This window comes from Coenobita brevimanus, chromosome 112, assembly GCF_032717465.1.
Source record: "Coenobita brevimanus isolate Jiangsu-jjx chromosome 112, ASM3271746v2, whole genome shotgun sequence".
NCBI classification, from domain to species: domain Eukaryota; kingdom Metazoa; phylum Arthropoda; class Malacostraca; order Decapoda; family Coenobitidae; genus Coenobita; species Coenobita brevimanus.
This window is the reverse complement of record NC_137065.1, coordinates 5,180,624-5,201,838: the sequence shown is the minus strand read 5'-3', so window position 1 is coordinate 5,201,838 and position 21,215 is coordinate 5,180,624. Positions and strand designations below refer to the sequence as shown.

The window sequence follows — 21,215 nt, the reverse complement described above, 5'->3', positions numbered from 1 at the left end:
AACTAGTGTAGTCTACTGACCATATTCAAGTTGGTTTATGGGCTTCCTTACACCTCCTTACCAATTTAATTTACACATTGCACCATATAGTTCTCTACGACATTACCAATAATTTTTGAATAGCGATATAGTCTGGATCACTATCAAAGGAGATAAAAATACGTACCATAATATACTGGGAGAGAAGAGGTACTACAAAACCTACAAAGAATTAGAGAATACCCTTTTTATAATCTTTTTCTTTTTATTTATTTTTTGGCTATAGATAACGACAACGGTATCAGCCAGAACAGGGACCCAAGGCGAGGCTGCCATAATCCTGGTATTTTTGGAGAACGAGGCCAACTTATGCTCCTGGTAGCATTTCATCCCCGCAAAAATCTCCAGTAACCTCTAGGATAATTGAGGCCTTGTGCAGTCAACTACAGGAGTCGATACGCCCTCCTACTTCTCATCCCTGAAGTCATTGATACTTAACTGAGACGTAGAGGCCAAAGGGTACATATCATCACCCACAGATGGATGATAATATGCGTCTCAGTCCCCTACGTCACACTCATACATCTATGAGTTCAGCGTCGAAAAGGAGGCAGGAGGGACGAACTGATTTTTTGTATCTGATTGTACCTAGGGCATGATCATCGCTCCTGCCAGAACACTCTACTAATAAATATCTAGGCGTCACTTATTCATTACTCACAGGCATAGACTAGGTAAGTCAAAGGTGAGATTTGTTGATTTAATAAGTAATAAAAATAACTTACTTGGCATATTTTGTTATCATATCTACCCTGCTATTAATGACAACGATCCATTCGAACCTTGAAAGCACGTATACTGCAGGGGTACATCGGAAGGGCGATACGCATTTTCAAAGTTCTCGGAGATGAGCACAAAGGTCAGTGGAATACAATCGGTCTGTCCTGTCACACCCTGCTTACTCAGAGGTTTGTGGTGTCCCCCTAAACTCTTTGAAATAATAGATAGTTGTAACAGTTCTGGCCAGCGAGTACTGGAAACATTCTAAATAAAGTCACTTGCTTCCCACTTTAGTAACGTAATGTCCGCATCCCCCCTAAGCAAAGAATATATTTCATGACTGTTTTTATTGCTTTTCTTCCAAATTTTACAATGCGTTTTATTCCGTATTTATTCTAGACCACTGATGATGATGACATACTGAGATTTCGAAGAGTCTGTTGAAAATAAAAATGTTGTTTGTGTCGACGCTGGTTCTACTTTTCCTCCTGAAGCTGAGGCCCCCCAAGAACAAGTCTTTTGGTCGGTGGTAAAGACATATTCGCAAGGGAGGGGCCAACAAGCGTCCTGATAGTGAAGTGGTTAACAAGCATTACTGCCGACGAATGATGTGATCCAGTCAGCGTATGCGGGCACCTTCGTGTAGACGCCTGGATCGTTAGGGGAAGCGCAGCCCACCCCAAAACTTACGACGCCAATCTGTGCCCACCGACCGTCACACAAGCGCGTCACAAGAGGCCCGCCGCTGTCGCCCTGTTGGTTGGCTGAAGTTAGGATGGGATGGGCTGAGTTGGGTTAAGTTTGGTTGGGATAGGTTAGGCTAGATTGGACTGTATTGGGTTGGGTAGGGTTAGGTTGAGCTGGGTTAGGTTAGGTTAGTTAGGTTGGGTTGGGATAGGTTAGGCTAGATTGGAGTGCATTGGGTTAGGTTGGGTTAAGTTAGGTTAGGTTAGATTAGAATGGGCTGGGATAGGTTAGGCTAAATTGGAGTGTAGTGGGATGGGTTGGGTTAGGCTGAGTTGCGTTTTAGTGAGTTAAGCTGGAGTGTACTGGACTGAATTTGGTTGGGGTGGGATGGGTTAAGATATTTTTGGTTACAGAGTAGGTAAGGTCGGGTGTGGTTAGGTTAATTTTGGCTGGGTTAGGTTGGGCTGGATTGGATATAGTTTGGTTGGTTAAAATAAATTCGGTTAGGGCAGGTTCGGTTGGGTTAGGCTGTGATCAGAGGCGAGAGAGAGAGAGAGAGAGAGAGAGAGAGAGAGAGGGGGGGAGAAACGTGAGTAAATTCTGCAGTTGTGCTTTTTTTTTTTCCTTTTTTTTTTTTTTTTTTACTTCTGATCCCGTTTTAGTGCACTGTAGTAAAAGCTTTGTGTCTATGTTTGGTATGGGTTACATCCAAAATAAGGGATGTCAGTAAAGCATCGGCTATCAACGAAAAAAATATTATCATTATTATTATTATTATTATTATTATTATTATTATTATTATTATTATTATTATTATTTATTTTTTATTTTTTACCTGGATGGGCCCGTGTCCTGGCCGAATACGCTTTTTGCACTAGACTTGTTTAATTTTCCCAGGATGGTCATTCTTACATTTTTTCATATTTTTAAAAACTCAAATTTAACCTATCCTATTCTAATCTAACCTAACAGATTAGCCTAACTGACCAACAAACAAATCTAACCTAACGCTGAGAAAACATACCTAACCTAACCTAACCTAGACTCTCCTGGATTAGAAAAAGTGCAAAAATGGTAGGCAGAACCGATACTAGCGACCCCTTTATGGCCCACTTCACCTGGTATTTCTCTCCCTCTCTCCTTCCTCTCTCCTCCCCCATATCTCCGTCCCTCAGTCTTCCCTCTGTAGCTCTCTATCCTCCCCTGCTTCTACCCACAGTCTTTAAGGGCTTCTTCCTACATCCACACGAACGAAGGGACAGAAAACTCTCATCCCGACTCAACCGCGCTAAGGCCTTAAAATTTCGTCTTTGGAGAAAAAAAAATGCTAAAATAAAACAGGCATGGAGTAGACCTATGAAGGTAAAACAGATATGAGTTAGGTATGCAGGTATGCAGGTAACACAGGTATTAGTCAGACAGGTATAACAGGTATGCAGGTAACACAGGCATGGATGTCTAGCATAAATGTTTGATGTGGTCAGACAGGGGTGTAAAGAAGACAGGTAGGCTGATAAGAAATGTATGAAAGCCAGTGGATCGCTGCTTCATGAGGTGAGGAGGCTTGCTCTTATCTCTTCCTAAGTTATTTATTTTGCATATTACACCGTGACAGTATTTTCTAGGTCAATAAACCGTTTTTAGTTTGCATAGATAACATACAGAGGGGTGGTGTTAGTAGTAGTAGTGGTGGTGGTAGTAGTAGTAGTAGTAGTAATAATAGTAGTAGTAGTTGTTGTAGTAATAGTAGTAATAGTAGATGCAGTAGTGTTGTTTTTGTTGTAGTAGTAATAAGGCCCCATGACTTATCTGAATGTTAAATCAGTGGACTGTAGCCCTTAGTTACCCTGTTCGTGCAGTCCACCATCTTCCATTCAGGAGATAGGGAGGGAGTTGAGGGATGTTAGCATATGTTTTACCACTCGGTTATGTCAATGGCACAAAGGATGGCGTACCTCTCCAGCAAGAAGGAAAGAGTAACTTGCCATAATAAAAATAAACTAGCAAGGAAGATGGGTTAGGAGGCTCTTAAGCTGACGAAAACACATACACGGGACACGTAATGCATCCCCACCTGACACGAATCCTTGAAGGGCGTGAGTGCGCAGATGACAGTGCTGGGGTCAGAGGGGAGAGCTACCTGCAGCGTCTGACACTGCTGGATGGTGATTACGTCTAGGGCCACCTCCTGAAGTATCGTCGGAGGCTCGGCGCTGGCTGAAGGAGGAAGAAAAAGGCAGTAGTGGTTAATGAGGAAAGAGAGGCAGGGAAAAAGAGAAGGTAAGGGTTATCGAGGAAAGAGAAGGAGGAAATAAACATAGCAGCAGGCAAAGTGCAGTAGAGTTATCGAGGGAACATGGAGGAAAGAGAGACAGAGATCGTGGAGGAAACAGAAGAAGGAAACAGGAGGAGGTAGAGGTCGTGGAGGATATACAGGGAGAAAAGAAAGGGAGGTAGAGGTCATGGAGGAAATAAAGGGAGAAAAGAGAGGGAAGTAGAGGTCTTGGAGGAAATAGAGGGAGGAGAGAGAGGGAGGTGGATGTCGTGGAGGAAGCAGGGGAGGAAAAAGGAGAGAGAGGTCGTGGAGGGAGGTAGAGGTCGTGGACGAAAAAGGGAGGGAAGAAAGAGTGTGTCAGAGGCCAAGGAGTAAGCATAGATTAGCATGGATTGGACTTCAGGGGAGTTACAGACCAGTGAAGACAAAAGGAGAAGCAAAGGTCACTGAGGAAACAGAAGGATGAAAAGGAGGAAGGCAGATGTCAGTGAGAAAACAGATGGAGGGAAGAGAAGGAGGTAAAAGTCCCGAAGTAATCATAAAATTAAGTTTGGATTATTATGGAAGAAAGAATGAATAGAAAACAGAAAATGGATAAGAAACAGGGCTAGGAAAATTAAAGAATAAACTTGTACAAAAAATATGGTCAGGATGATAGATATGATTGTGGAAATAAATTATGGTTCAAACAAATATGTTTACGATAATGGGGTGGAGTAAAGGTTCTATATTAACACAGAATGGGAGTATTTTGCTTAGGAAGATGGGGAAGCAGACACTGAACAAAAAATCTGTTAAAATGGCGAAATTGTGGGATTAGCCTAGATCACAGAGGGAGAGAAAAGCCTGTAATATAACAGCAGTGCTAGTAGGTGCCATCCCAAGCTGGTCTAAATGTAAACACAGTGGACTACAGGATAAGGCTGTCTTCCTCCTGCAGCTCATCCTCCTCCTTTCCAGGGGCAGAGCGAGGGGGTGGAGGGACGTTTGCCTAACCTGGAAGCGTAGCAGCTCGGTAATATCGGTGGCACTGCAGGAAGGCACCCCTCCCGTCACCATTTTTGAGTCAGTCACGGATAGAAATTTGGGGACTACATGTGATTAGCCTGCATGCCACAATCAAGAGAACATTCAGCAGCAAGACTGGAAAGGCAAATATTGTTACATCAGGAAATTGTTGCCAGCATTGTATTCGGGATCCGGGGGAATTAATGGTATTGTTATTCCCCTTGGAAGCTGACCATATTCCGGGTTTGCTTTCCTTTCTGGAGCATGAAAATAAATGAATCAGACTGTATCCGATATTTAACTTCTCTTCATACTTTTCACGTTCATAATCCTTTATTCCTACTGCAGTTGCCGCTTTAATAACTAGTCGTCTAAGCCTCGGCTGGTTGGTTGTTTATGACAAAACTAAGAACATAGCTGAATAACCAACGTATTGATCGGTTGTCCTTCATTAATTCATTTCATGTATAAGAATGACTAGTGTGTATGTTTGTGTTTCCTTGTTCTTTTTTTTTTTTTTCGATGTAGTGCTGCTCTCAGGTGTCTGCCCTTTCCTCTCTTCCATCCTTCTTGCCTTCCATCCTCTTCTTTCTTTCCTTCATTCTTTCCTCGTCCTTCTTCCTACGGGTGACTTTACACTCCCTCTTCTGTCTTTCTTTCCTTCATTCTTTCCTCTTCCTTCTGCCTATGGGTGACTACACTGAGTGACAAGCCAAATGGTTTCCTGTACACCAGGAAACCATTTACTACGCTGAGCGGTAACCATATAACCAAATTTTGGCGCCTGGTGGTTTAGTGGATAATTACGGCACTCCAATCGGATTGAGCCAGTGAAGGTTTATATCCATGGGGTGGTTGGGGTTTATTGTTCATGTAATGCCACTCAGGGATGAATGAGGCTGTCACTCTCATCTTAAATGTCCGGAACAACTTGCCTAGCCCCGGGCTTCTACGCTCCTCGTGGGGCAACGTAAGATAAAATGATGGATGGATGGATGCTTTTATTTTGTGCGCGCGTGCGCGCTTCACAAACGAGAGAGAAGAATCTGTTATGACAATTATATAAACTCACATCCAATCCATTTTTTCGCGTCAGAAGTGTGAGGGTCCGGAGACCTGGAACTAGGTTACTCAGTCATATCATTAAAGTTGAGGGTAACCATTTGCATTTAGATGAGTGGCATTATATGAACCATAAATACCCATCACACTTAGGATGTAAAATCTGATGAACCACATCCGCTTTCAGTATCTTAACTCAATGGACCATCAGGCATTCACATGGGTACATGAATGCCATCCATACTAGTAAATTATTTTCTTGGTTACAGGAAACTGACTTGTCATTGTATGTAGACTGAATGTGGAACTACACTCAGTGGATGGTGGATACTCCCAGCCGCCAACCCATGATACCACTAGTTACAAAGAATTAACGTATCCTTTCAAAGCTTAATTGTGGTGTCGTATTGCAGCTCATATCAAGATCATAGAATATTCTTTTATTACCTCCGCTTACAAAGTTGGAGGAAGTTATGTATTCACCTATGTTTGTCCGTTTGTTCGTTTGTTTGTCATCACGATATCTCCAAAAGCTCTCCCTGAATTTCAATGAAATTTTGTGGAAGGGTGGGCCATGGGCTAAGAAAGGATTGATTAAATTTTTGGGCGGATACAGATCCGGATCCGGCAGTGGCGGAGGTATGCCCTCTCTGTGTGCTTTCTAGTTTCAAATGATATTGGCTAACTGTTAGTGGCTGAATGTCATACAAAGGAGGAAAGATCCGAGTGTTCCGTGTGATATGCGAGAAAGGTCAATTTATTCTTTGTATATAACTGAGGATCCAGTTCTTGGTCTTGACGGAGCTACAATTACTGATGACCTTATGGGCGAAAATAGTCTGCCTCATAATTCACCCATAAGGATATAATTAACTGTAGGTCCGTAGCGGCTTAGAATTGGACCCGAAATTAGCCACAGAATAGCCTCCTCAAGTTTCTCACAAATTCTGCGGGACACCCTGTATTAGACACACAGTAACTACTCTCACAACTACTACTGCTTCTGCTACTACTACTACTGATACTACTACTACTACTGTTACTACTACTACTACTACTGCTACTACTTACACTGATATTCCGTGTCCCCCCATCCAGTGACCACAGCCTTCCCGCCGTAGGGTATGTCCTCCTCGAGAGCTAGGCAGATGGGCTGGACGGAGGCGCTGAAGGTGAGGTCAGACTGCAGTTCTATTAGGGCGATGTCGTTGGCCTGAAGGGGGAGAGACTAAAGATAAGAGAGAGAGAGAGAGAGAGAGAGAGAGAGAGAGAGAGAGAGAGAGAGAGAGAGAGAGAGTGAAGAAAATGAGGGAGAGACAGAAAAGAAGAGAGAGGAGACAAAGGAGATATAGAGGAGTGAGGAAAAGAAAGGAGGTGAAGGAGATGAGGAAGAGACAGCATAGAAGGGGACAGTGGAGAGGTAACGTGTTAGAGGGACATAAGGGAAAAAATAAAAACACTTAACACACGCAACACTCCCACTGCTCGCAACATAATAACAAAACACCAACACTAACAAACACAGTAACGATAACACCAACACTAACAAACAGAATAATAAAACACCAACACTAACAAACAGAATAATAAAACACCAACACTAACAAACATTATAACAAAACAGCAACACTAACAAATACATAACAAAACACCAACACTAACAAACACAAACAATAACAAAACACCAACACTAACAAACATTATAACAAAACACCAACACTAACAAACATTATAACAAAACACCAACACTAACAAACACAGTAACGATAACACCAACACTAACAAACACAATAACAAAACACCAACACTAACAAACATTATAACAAAACACCAACACTAACAAACATTATAACAAAACACCAACACTAACAAACATTATAACAAAACACCAACACTAACAAACATTATAACAAAACACCAACACTAACAAACATTATAACAAAACACCAACACTAACAAACACAGTAACGATAACACCAACACTAACAAACACAATAACAAAACACCAACACTAACAAACATTATAACAAAACACCAACACTAACAAACATTATAACAAAACACCAACACTAACAAACATTATAACAAAACACCAACACTAACAAACACAGTAACGATAACACCAACACTAACAAACACAATAACAAAACACCAACACTAACAAACACAGTAACAAAACACCAACACTAACAAACACAATAACAAAACACCAACACTAACAAACAGAATAACAAAACACCAACACTAACAAACACAATAACAAAACACCAACACTAACAAACACAATAACAAAACACCAACACTAACAAACACAATAACAAAACACCAACACTAACAAACACAATAACAAAACACCAACACTAACAAACACAATAACAAAACACCAACACTAACAAACACAATAACAAAACACCAACACTAACAAACACAATAACAAAACACCAACACTAACAAACACAATAACAAAACACCAACACTAACAAACACAATAACAAAACACCAACACTAACAAACACAATAACAAAACACCAACACTAACAAACACAATAACAAAACACCAACACTAACAAACACAATAACAAAACACCAACACTAACAAACACAATAACAAAACACCAACACTAACAAACACAATAACAAAACACCAACACTAACAAACACAATAACAAAACACCAACACTAACAAACACAATAATTAACACCACCACTAACAAACACATAAATCACGAACATTAACAAACACAAACAATAACAAAACACCGACACTAACAAACACAATAAAAAAAAACAACACTAACAAACACAAACATTATCAAACACCGCCAAACACTGACAAACAAACAATAGCCAATAATCTCACTGTGGTGGCTGGATCGTAATTCGGATGGGGAATAAATCGCAAAACGGGCACATTCACGGTCATGGTAAGGTCGATGGAGCCAACTTCCACCTCGACGGATGTTGCGTTGAGCGTCCTGGAATAAGAGAGACAGACAGACAGACAGACAGACAGACAGACAGACAGAGAAGGGAGGGGGTTAAGTGACTTCTGGAGCTTTCCTAAACACCTGTTCTATGGCGATTTTTCTTCATTGCATCTGTACATTAATTCGTGAAAGCTCCTCTTTGCTGATTTATTCTACACTGCATCTCTAGGTGAATTCGTAATAGCTCCTCTTTAGCTATTTTTTCTGCACATACATCGCAGTGTCCTCATGTGATGAAAAAGATGTTGATATTACAACGACATGAATCACACAAGAGAAATTTGTCTGCAAAATAAATCGCTAAAGAGAAGACAGGAGGACGTCAATGCAACTATACATACGTGTGCATGATCCTATAGCCTAGCGAGAACTAAGAATTTTCACTTTTATTTATCTGTCTATTTGTTTATTTGTCATCATCATCATCATCATCATCATCATCATCATTATTATTATTATTATTATTGATCACCTATTACCATATGAAGAGCTCCTTGTATCCATCAGTTTTATTATTAGTAGATTAGGTAATGAATAATGATGATGATGATTATTATTATTATTTCTGATTTCCATCTATTACCTGATGTGAAGGTCTTTGCATTCGTCATTATTTGTATTATTATTATTCCGTCACTTTCTGCCTCCTATTTTCATCATACTTATTGAAGATATACAACACAATGACTCTATTACATTGACCCAGTTCAGTGACCTTGAGCTGCTTTTCAATGTCACAGGTCCAAAAATGTACAAAAACCATGAATGCTCACCTCAACTTATTCTAAAATATTATAGATACATGAACGTGGAAAGAAATCCTGTGATAAGATTATATTACAATTATCTGTTCGGAAAATTTGCGTAGGAAACCATTTACTACGCTGGTGGTAACCATATAACCAAATTTTGGCGCCTAGTGGTTTAGTGGGTAATTACGGCCCTCCAGTCGGATTGAGCCGGTGTAGGTTTATATCCAAGGGATGGTTGGGGTTTATTGTTCACATAATGCCACTCAGGGATGAGTGAGGCTGGTCACTCTCGTCTTAAATGTCAGGACCAACTTGCCTAGCCCCGGGTTCCTTCGCTCCTCATGGGGCGACATAGGACTGGATGATGGATGGATGGATAAAATATTATATTAAGGCTGGATCCCATTTTTTACTGTTTTCACTTGACAGAATTGAGACACTTCTATATTTTTACTCCCAGGTCTCCGTTGTTTGTCTTGCGAGGAGTCTGTGAGGTAGAAATGAGTCTCCTTGGTTGCTATTATAGTCAAATGGTCCCTCGAGTCTTGTTACGCTTGCCCAACGATGGAGATGAAAGGGGTTAGGGATTTTTGTCAGGTGAAAACTAAGCAAGTATGGATGTTTTGTGTGGAGAGAGAGAGAGAGAGAGAGAGAGAGAGAGAGAGAGTTACATAGAGTTACATAGATACACAGACCACACAGACCTTACGGTCCCTAAGAGGTGGTCCGGCCTTAATCCTAATATAGTGCATAGGAGCAGGAGAAAAGGATAGCACAGCAGAAGGCTCTCTCCCCCACCCTCCAAACCCTTCGGCATTTGCCGTACAGGAAACAAGAGAGAGAGAGAGAGAGAGAGAATGATGATGACAGAGCAGATGATGAGGATGAGACTGAGGAACACATAATGATAATGACAATGAAGATCATGACAATAATGACGAAGATTAAAATGGTGATGATGATAATGATGAAGATAAGGATGAAAACAGTGAAGACATTAATGGTGATGAAAATGAAAGTGATGATGATGATGGCAGTGTTAATGACGCTGATGATTATGAAGAAGATAAAAATGAAGATGATGAAGATGATGATAAGATGAAAATAGTGATGACGATTATGATGATGAAAATGATGATGACGATGATGGCAGTGTTAGTGATGCTGATGATTATGAAGAAGATTAAAATAATGATGATGAAGGTGATGATAAAGACGAAAATAGTGATGGCAATAATGATGACGAAAATGATGATGACGATGATGGCAGTGTTAGTGATGTTTATCATGATCAGGATTAAAATGATGATGATGAAGATGGCAGTGTTAATGATGCTGATGATTATGATGATTAAGACGATGATGGTGAAGGTGATGATAAAGATGAAAATGATGATGATGATAATGACAAGAGTGATGCATAGCTGAGTCTCACGGGTTTATGATGATGCAGTGGGCAGCGGTAAGGATCCAGCGAGGAGTGATAATTTATCCCCCACACGAGTACGCCTGCCCAGGTGTCACAGGCCTCACCCACACCTGGTACGGGTATTCGTTGGCGGTGGCATTGGTTCCGTTCACGATCCTGTAGCCTTCCACGGAGATCGGTGCATTGCCGCAGTTGACTGGTGAGGAGGGCGATGGGACAGGGTGAGAAAACGAGAGGGCGAAGAAGGAGGAGGAGGAGAAGAAAAAGAAGACAGAAATAAAGAAACCGACAAGCAAATAATAATAATAATAAAAATAATAATATTAATTAATAATAATAATAATAATAATAATAATAAGCCATCCATCCATCATCCAATCCCATGTCGTCCCACAAAGGAGCGTAGGATCTCGGAGCTAGGCAAGTTGGTCCTGACATTTAAGATGAGAGTGACCAGTCTCACTCATCCCTGAGTGGCATTACGTGAGCAATAAACCCCAACCACCCCTTGGATTTTAACCAACACAAGCTCAATCCGATTGGAGCACCTTATTATCCACTAAACCATCAGGCCCCATAAATTGTTATATGGTTACCACCCATCTTCGTAAATGGTTTCCTGGTGTACAGGAAACCATTTGGCTTGTCAGTCATTGTAGTCACCCATAGGGAGAAGGAAGAGGAAAGAATGAAGGAAAAAATGACAGAATACAGAGTGTAAAGTCACCCGCAGGCAAAAGAAAGAGGAAAGAATGAAGCAAAGAAAGAAGAGGAAGGATGGAAGAGAGGAAAGGGCAGACACCAAAAGCAGCACTACATCGAGTGAGTGGATGGTGAGCGGTCCCACCTACCCCTTAATACTAATAATAATCATCATCATCATCATCATCATCATCATCATCATCATCATGTAAAAAATAATACTGACAATATAATAATACTGATATAATAATAATAATAATAATAATAATAATAATAATAATAATAATAATAATAATAATAATAATAATAATAATAGTAATAATAATGATAATAGATGAAGACGAAGCCAACACTAAGAACCAAACGAAGGATATGTCTTCGAGCATTTTGCCTATCGACCACAAAAAACTCATTAACCTCTTCAAGACGGTGATATAGTTGGTCTACATTTACTACACGTGATTATATTAAAAGTTGCCATGGTGTTCCTTACTGAATGTGTTATGGCATCTATATTCAGGGGGATTCATGAGTAGCACGCCATTAGTAATTAGGCCTAGTCTGCTGGTGTGGGCACAGGGTGAGACAGTAGGAGTAGCAGATGATTAAGTAAGTTGGACACTGGTAACGTTGATTAGGCCGTCCCCGCAACACACGAGAAATAGCCCGGAGTAAAAAAATAAAAAATAAAAAAAATAAAAAAAAAGAGCGCTATATATGGACCTTCCTATATACAGTAACCTTCCAATTCGATAAGTCTCTAGAGCCGAAAAAAAGTCGTCAGGAGATGGCCAGAATATGCTAAAGAATAAGTCAATAGATTCACGGGGTTAAGAAGATTCATAATATCCAAAGCCTCATTCTTACCTCATAAAAAGACACAAAGTTTTACGGTCCATGGGCGGTATTCTTGTTAGTTAAGGAAGCTCCCTAACACCTCTTCCTGTGTCATTTATTTTGCATCTTACACCTAGCCGTCCTCGTCTGTGTTGCTTAAATCATTCTAATATCACCATACTCTGCATACATAACGAACAAAAAGATATTCCTTAGCCATATCCTAAAAAATATAAAAAATAAATAAATAAGTAAGGAAAAGGTGTTAGGGAGCTTCCTTAATCGCCGAGAATACGAGTCCATGTTCCTATTTCACTTTTGGTTATGAACAGGCTGGGATAGGTCAGACATTGTTAAAAGTCTGGTGGCAGGCCTAGGATTCAAACTCAGGATTTCTCTGCTGTTGGCTATAAATGCATTTAAATTCACCACTGAGGTCAAAGCATATTGAATCCCTTCCATAAATCTCTTTACTTGATGTTCCTTTTGAGCTAAGTTCATATAAAAGAAAAAAAACGATTAAAGTTCCATTGCCACCTAAAAATCTGATTTGCCAGCATCCCACGTTTTATAGTACTAATTCTGTGGAAACTGCTGAGATGTTTTGGAATGCATCCCTGGCTTACATTTACTGAGTTTAAAGCTGGTTGTAGAGTCGAAATTGATTTGCTATATGCGGCGTGAGGGATATAGCGAGAATACAAACATACACAACAATACATTCAAGGCATGAGGTGGAAATAAGGAGAGAATACAAACAGAGAATACAACAAGACATTGGAGGCATGAGAGGGAAATACTTGGACGACCGTATTCTCGTCGGGTAAAGAAGCTCGCTAGCACCTTTCCATTCACGATCCCCCCCCTCCCCCAAACTACACGTTAATATCCGTTTTTTAGCTTCTTAAATGTCTCTACCCTCCTCCTGACGAAGTTGTTATCAGTGGGATCAACTGGTGTCTGTCCGTAGAGTTGGGCGACAGGGCGGCTGGCCGGGAGTAGAGATTTCGTTTCCTGGCCTGATCTCAGATATTATTCATTATAGAGTAATGAAATTTCACATAGTTATGTGCCATATAGTAAACTGGTGCCTTTTGTTAGGTAGAATGCTCTGTCTTTAGCATTTTTTTTTTTTATAATGAAAAAAATGAAAAAATTTCAAGAGATTTCAATGCGACTTGCGCAAGGAATCTGAAGGGCCCAGGTTATGTGTCCTGTAGGCGTTCTCCTTGCTCCCACCTTTAAAAGAAATGATTGGGGAGGGGGGGTGAGACCCATTATGCGCTTGGTTAGGTGTGCAGGGAGGTGGGGGGTATGTGTTTGGTCAGACGGAGGGTTGCAATAGCGTAGTGTTGCCTATGTTTAACATCGACATAGATTGCGTGAATAACACACAGGGATAAGGTAACGGAGCAGCAGCAAAAATAAATCGTAAAGAAAAAGATGTTAGTAAGTTTCCTAACTGCACCACAGTACCGCCCCTTGGGTCACAGGGAATCAATCTCTTCCTCTTACATGTCTTCCCTTACTACGCACCATCGTGTTGTCCATGGATAGTAAGACAGCGGTTGCATCTCGTTGTCGGTGCTTACCTCCTACCACCACCAAGCCTGGGGTTATAAGAGCTCCTGCCTTGACCGCTTAAGCTTGAAGGACTGTAGCTCGTCTTGTAACTCCAGGAAAATCATCAGTGAAAATGAGGACCCAGGTACTCCAAAAAATATGCCACATCGCCAACGCATAGCCTCTCCGAGAATGTCTCATTTATTTCTCATTGGATTTAGGGCGCTGTTCAGGATAGCCCGCAAATTGCACCCCGCCAGAAACACTTCCTACTTTCTTCTGTAGGCTATTGCGGAGGCTGCTCAGTTTGCTGATGTGGGGATGGATGTGGCAGTGGGAGTAAGAAATAAGTAAATGCTGCAAGTCAGACAGTGATAAAGCTGACTAAGCCATTCCCATAACGCACGAGAAAGCACTTGGTCGAGTGCAGGAGGGTTCTCAGTTTATCGATTTTATAGCTAGATCTAGAGATAATCATTTCCATTTAATTTCTTTTAAGGATCTTTACCAAATGTTTACAATATCAGCTTTTTTTTAAGGATATTCTTGCCGTTTTTGTTTTTTACACTTTCTGAACGCCTTTTAAGAGCAAAAAGAACGTCCTTTGTGAACATAATCTTGGCATCTCAAAGTACACAGTAGAGATTAAGTTACACCAGGGATCAGGGAGGGAGCAGTCACACCTTCAGAACACCATTTCACATTATGTCCTGATTCATGTGTGTGTGTGTGTGTGTGTGTGTGTGTGTGTGTGCATAACAGGTGGAGGATGCTGGGGAGGGGAGGGATGGAACAGCTGTTGACGAGAGTGGGGGAGGAAGGGCTGCTTGGAGTGTGTGTGTGGGGGGGGGGATGGAAGGGGGGAGATTAAGGGGATTGGAAGGTTAAAAGGAAAGGGAAGGGAATGGGGGGTTAGAAATGATAGCTAGTGGCGAGAAACCGGGAATTGAAGGGCGGTGTGTGTAGGTGTAAGTATGTGTGAGGAGAGAGAGAGAGAGAGAGAGAGAGAGAGAGTTGACAGCTGTGTGTGAGAGACTGGGGGTACAAGGACAGTGTTGGAGGGAGAGAGGTGGGAGAAGGAAGGAGGGGGAGAGGAGAGGAAGGAAGTGGGGAAAGGAGGGAGGGAAGAAGAAGGACAGAACAATTGGTTACAGCTGTTGTAAGAATGGGGTGGAAGGCCAGTGTGAGGCGGTGCGTGTTCTGGGACACGGATGGGGGAGAAGGAGGTTAAGTAAGTGGAAGGAAGATGGGAGCTGAAGAAATGTTGACATGATGACAAAAGACTGAAGGTAGAATAACAGAATGGGAGTGATGCTTGCAGGAGGGAAGGGAAAAGGAAGGTAAGGAACAGGGAGAGGGGGCAAGACAAAGTTGTGAAAGGTACTGAGAAGAGTAAAGGTAAATGGATAATGTTAAAGAGGTATGTGAATGTGAGGGAGATGTTGAGACGAGGGTGAGGAAAGGAGGGAAAAGAGGAGTGGGTGGGAGGGAACTTAAACAAATGGTGACGGATTTTTACGTGAGAACAGGGACAAAAGGAAAATGTGTGTGTGTGTGTGTGTGTGTGTGTGTGTGTGTGTGTGTGTGTGTGTGTGTGTGTGTGTGTGTGTGTGTGTGTGTTGCCATCTATATTATAATGTTCCGATTCCTGTATGTTTGTTGGTTTGTTTGTTACCGTAACACAGAAGAAACGGGGCAACGTAGCGCAATTTTTGTTAGAGCAAGGTACTGTTAAAATGCTCCAACTTCAAGAATAAAAGTATTTCCAGTCCAGCTGGGACACCGGTTCCCTAGTTATGACTCATTTCTGGCCTTTTGACATCGAGAGGAGGCTGCAGAAGGCGGTCTTTAAGCGAGTATCACTAATGATAAAAATTCCTTTCCTTTCCTGAAATATCATATAAAAATGCACCAGCTCCTAACGTTCTAATACAAACTGTTTGATTGGGGGAAGCTTCAGTCATTGGTTTAGTGAATATTATTTTATGGAGACAGCAATTTTTAGATATTTTGGAAGTGCTAAAGAAACATGCCAGACTCGATCGAAAGCCTTTGAGATGTCAAGTGCAATGGCAAAGCATTTCGCCAAAGTTCCGAAAGGAGGATGACCAGGAGTCTGAAAGGTAGGTGAGAAGATCGCCAGTGGAGCATCCCCTGACGGAACCCATACTGACGATCGGAAGAGAAGGTTGTGATAGGAGATGCTGCTTTAAAATTTTTCTATTAAGAATTGACTCGAAAACTTTGAGATACATGATGTTAAAGCAATTGGACGATAGTTAGAGGGTTGGGAATGGAAATGCAGATCATCAGAACAATGGTCAGTCAAGCAATGTATTAATTCAGTATATTAGAATAATGTTTTGTGTGCAAGGGATGTGTGCGTGTGTGTGTGTGTGTGTGTGTGTGTGTGTGTGTGTGTGTGTGTGTGTGTGTGTGTGTGTGTGTGCGGTGGTAATCTTCAGCTGCAGGTTCTAATGGTGTAAGAAGTAGCTGGACGTGGTACTAATGTTAGAATAAAGACGCCGGCTTACTTAACATGAGCTAACTTGTCGGGAGCCCCGAAACAGTCTGGACTCGCGAGAGAGTCAGGTTTGAAGGTTGCAGTTGATCCCAGGGTGTCTAGAGGTCCACCAGATGGGCCTGAACGAGATTTGTGGTTTGGTCTCAAAGTACCTTGAGATGAAATTTTCATGGAATCAGGGAGGGCCCCTGGATGTGTGAGGCCACATCACCTTTCTCTGTCAGCTCCATACTTCCTTTGGTGCTTCGGACAAAGCAGACTTTGCTGGGCTGTGTTAAGGGAAGACTTGTAAACAGCCAGCAACAGTAAGTATAGGAATTTCTGAGTTTGTCTTCTGGTGCTCGCCTAGTCTTAGAGATCACTTAGAATGGGGTCGCCCATCTACACCGTCACATAGCCCCTGATTTGGAGAAGTTCTGTCATTGTTTTGTAAGTTTAAAGAGGAGGGGCCATGGTGGTTCAACTGAGAGGAGAGTGGAGGATCTGCCAGACAGAGATCGAGAATGGACGGTTAGACGAGTTAAGTGGTGAGTTGGCCAAGATGAATGAACCCTGCCACCCTGACTGACTGGCTGTTGGTGTAGAAGTCTGCCTGCTTGATCCGCAGACCAACCTCGTGTGGTAAGTAGGTCTCGTTTGGCAGTACAGTGTATGTATGACTTGAGATGCCTCAGTTGGCAGATGCTCCCAGTGAAGCGATCGTGTGGTTTGCTAACATGAAATAGGCGTGTGATATATGGGTAGGGATGAGGGAGAGTGAAGTAGATGGTGAGGGTAGACAAGACAGAGTTTGGATTCGTGAGTAAGCCTTGATCCCGAAGTGTCCAGTTGTCTTGTTCTGAGGTGCCCTGTTATCGAATACCTCTGAGATAAAGCTAAGTAGCTGAGTTACTGTACCAGAAGTTAGTAATTCAAAATAGATTTATGCCTGTCACTGCACATTAGGGTCATCACGGTACATAACTGGGCCTACTATGAGTTTGACTTGAGGAGGGAAGGTTCTGTGATCTCCACATCCCTTCCTCACCAAAAGGCTAATGATCCCCAGGCCATTTTTTTCAGTAAGGGAGGTTCTCTTAGAATAACAGCTCATAGCTTTTCTATCAACATAAGAATAGCTCGAGAACGTCCTATTAAAAAAACAAAAACACTAAAAATAACACAATCAACATTTGACATTACCACACAAAAGAATCCTACTAACACATTTCACAGTCCTATCGCAATGAGAGTCACACAAAGATGTCTAATACGTCGAGTACGAGAATTAAAAAAAAAAAAAACACCACGTCTTCCAGTTCAACCACAAAAAAGAAGTGATAGCAAACACTAAGAACACCACTAACAAAAATAGAAATCCTAGCATGGGTAACAGTCCATCTAGATAATCACCATTGGTGCCCAGGGAACCCACGCCCATTCCATGTGCTGCTTGTGGGTGCTCCCCTTGCTTACGGTGTTCGGGATGGGTTTGTACCACCCTCCCTGTATAATCCATTGCTGCCATGAATTAAAAAAAAAAAAAAAAAGGAAATGGGATCAAGGTAAACTAATCTAGGGTGACCTTGCTGGGGGATTCCTCCTCACATGCTGGCAGGACAGGGCACTCATCCCAGTCCTGTCATGGGCTCTGTTGGACTGGCACCAGGTATGAAGGCTGCTGGATAAAGCCTACGGGACTCCAGCAGTCAGATGTGGGCTGGGACCTCTTAACCCCTATCCTCCCTTAATAGACGTCGTGGTGATGCAGAGAACACAAGAACCCGAGTTTTGCATGTGGATGTAACCTATGGGGACTACTTGGGTGTGAGCTCTATGTTTCTCTTCTACCACTAAGATCGCAGCTCTTCTGAACTGTCTGAGTGTATCCTTTCCCTTTTACTGTGGGCAGAGCTCCCACTCTCACGCCTTTCCCATCCAGCTTCCTAATGCAAAAAACTCTAGAAATGTCTCGTATAGTTTGTCTTTCCTCTTGCCGTTGATCTCCAGTCTTTTAAACACAATGACCGGTTTTCTCGTCGGTTAAGGAAGCTCCCTGACATCTTTTCCTAAGCGCTTCATTTACCGTATTATACCTTACTGTCATCTTCTGTGATATTTAAACTACTCTAATATCACCGTACTCTGCATAAACAACGTACAGATCGATATTAGCTAGCCGTGTCCAAAAATAAATCGGTAAGGGAGGGGTGTTAGGGAGTGTCCTTGTCCATAGAGAATACCAGCCAATGTGTCAGACATCTCTAAACGGCAGGATCTTGGCTATGGATTCTTTCAGTTTGATTTTTTTGATAAGGACAAGATTAACAGACTCTCATCTTTTGTTTCTTGTTTACCAAAATGCACACACACACACACACACACACACACACACACACACACACACACACACACACACACCAAAACATCTGTTACCCCTGACACAACACATTAAAATAGCAAATACCACACTATCGTCCCTTTAGGGGTCTGATTAGTTCCTCTCCTTACCATTTCTTTTCTGCATCTGATATATACAGCATATTCTTTTGTCTTTTATGCATTCTACATCCATATAAGAGAACAATGACATGCATGAGAATAATAAATTTAAATGCAAAACTAATCGCTAAGGAAGAGGTGCTAGAAAGAATCCTGAGCTGATGAAAATAGGCGCCAAAACTCTCTCTCTCCCTCCCTCTCTCTCTCTCTCTCTCTCTCTCTCTCTCTCTCTCTCTCTCTCTCTCTCTCTCTCTCTCTCTCTCTCTCTCTCTCTCTCTCTCTCTCTCTCTCTCTCTCTCTCTCTCTCTCTCTCTCTCTCTCTTACCGCAATAATCCCTGGTGATGGAGCAGCTGGTGGTAGGAGGTGTGGTTGTGGGAGGGGTGGTAATAATCATGGTTTTGACAGACACAGTAGTGGTCGTGGTTGTGGTAGGCAGTGTGGTAGGTGGTCTGGATGTGGGTGGTGGGGGTCTTGGGGTGGTAGGAGGGGGGCGAGGAGGTGATGGTGGTGGCCCTGAAAAATGAATAAATAAATAAATAAATAAATAAATAAAGTCTTAAAATTATAAAAGAAAGGAAAGTAGAGAGAGTTTTATGTAAGGAGTACAAGACGTAAATGAGGAATACAAGGTAAGGAGTACAACAATGAAAAGAAAGCAGGGAGGATTTAAGAGGTAAGAATAAAACAGCTTAAGTGAGGAATACAAGATGTTTTAAGTGAGGAGTCCAAAGAATAAAAAAAAGGGTATCGTAAGTGAAGAATACAAATGTCTTGTGTGAGGAATACAACAGGTTATGTGAGAAAGACTGTTGTAAATAAGGAGTACAAGAACGTCGCATACGAGGAGTACAAAGGATGTTAAAACAGGGCAAGTTTTAAGAGAGGAGTTCAAGTTGTAAGCAAGGAGTACAAAGACGTCGTAAGGAGTACAAGAGATATGAAGGTAAGAATGCTGTAAATGAGGAATACAAAGACGTCGAAAAAGGGGAATACAAAGTAAGGGAAAGCAGGAGGGGTTTAAGTAAGGAGTACAAGGCGTCGAAAGTGAGGAATACAAGATGTCTTAAATGATGAGTACAAAGATATGAAACCAAAAAATCTGTGAGGAATTCAAAGACATCGTGAATGAGGAGTACAGATCTGAATAATGAGTACAAAACAAGTCAATTCAGATAAATATTAAATGAAAAGGAAAATAAAGGAAAGTAAAAAAACAGAGACCTAGTGTTTAAACAGAGAGAGAGAGAGAGAGAGAGAGAGAGAGAGAGAGAGAGAGAGAGAGAGAGAGAGAGAGGAAGGAGGGAGAGGAAAAGGGAAGGAAATTACCAGTTCACTTCTATGATGTTTTTTTTTTCGTCTCCTAAATCTCACTCCAGACGATTTTGTTCAGCTTTGGAGGATTTTGAACTAAAGGAGTTAATTATTTCCTTTATTAATTTCTGTATTGAATATTGCAATTTGAAGTTATCTTGAATTGAATAGAAAAGATGCCACAGGTTGAAAGGGTTAATTGTCAGAAAATTTGGATGTGAAGAGTAGTAGTAGTAGTAGTAGTAATATCAGTAGTTGTGGTAGTAGTAGTAGAAGTAGTAGTAGTAGTAGTAGCGCCAGGTTCATTTGTTACGTGTACCCAGTTGATTAGAGGTTGAAACTGCCTTTCTCCGGCGGTCCATCCTCCTCACTGGGGGGGATAGGGAGGGAGAGGAGGGACGTTTGTATAAGCGGGCAGTGACCTTCCCCCCTCCCCCCGTTATATCTGTGCCACCACGGGAAGGCGTCCCTCTCCAGCACTGTGCAGAGAGGTAGAGAGGTAAAGGAGGTTAAGGGAGGAGAAAAAAAAAGGTGGGAACAACAAAACTTAGAAGTGGCCTATACCTCCTTCACTTTAACTTGGCCTAAAATTCCCATCTCTCCACTTTAAATAAGGTGGTCCCGAGAGATTAACACTAGAATATGGTGTTAGTTACAGAAAAAGAAAAAACAAAGGGGAAAGGATGTAAAACTGTAGCTTCGTTATATTCTGTTACTGAGCTAGGAAGCAGAAGTTGCAAAAGGAAGAAAAATATCTCGGCCAAGTTGAGGTAAACAAACTACAGTGTGTACTAAGAGAAAGGGAGTAAAAAGCGGTAAGATTCTGACAGCTGGAGG

The 21,215-nt window shown here is 41.7% G+C and overlaps 1 protein-coding gene across 1 annotated transcript in view; it reads right to left on the bottom strand.

The window, feature by feature from the left end:
• Positions 1 to 1,341: 1,341 nt before the first annotated feature.
• The window catches only part of LOC145418060 (tryptase beta-2-like), a 61,220-nt gene continuing 41,346 nt past the window's right edge, over positions 1,342 to 21,215 (bottom strand). The window contains exons 7-10 of the mRNA XM_080286593.1: positions 11,070 to 11,155; positions 6,863 to 7,004; positions 3,521 to 3,663; positions 1,342 to 1,512 (exon numbers count right to left, since the gene is read on the bottom strand). Of these exons, the coding sequence (XP_080142719.1) occupies positions 1,342 to 1,512; positions 3,521 to 3,663; positions 6,863 to 7,004; positions 11,070 to 11,155 (542 nt within the window). The remainder of the gene's footprint in view (positions 1,513 to 3,520; positions 3,664 to 6,862; positions 7,005 to 11,069; positions 11,156 to 21,215) is intronic.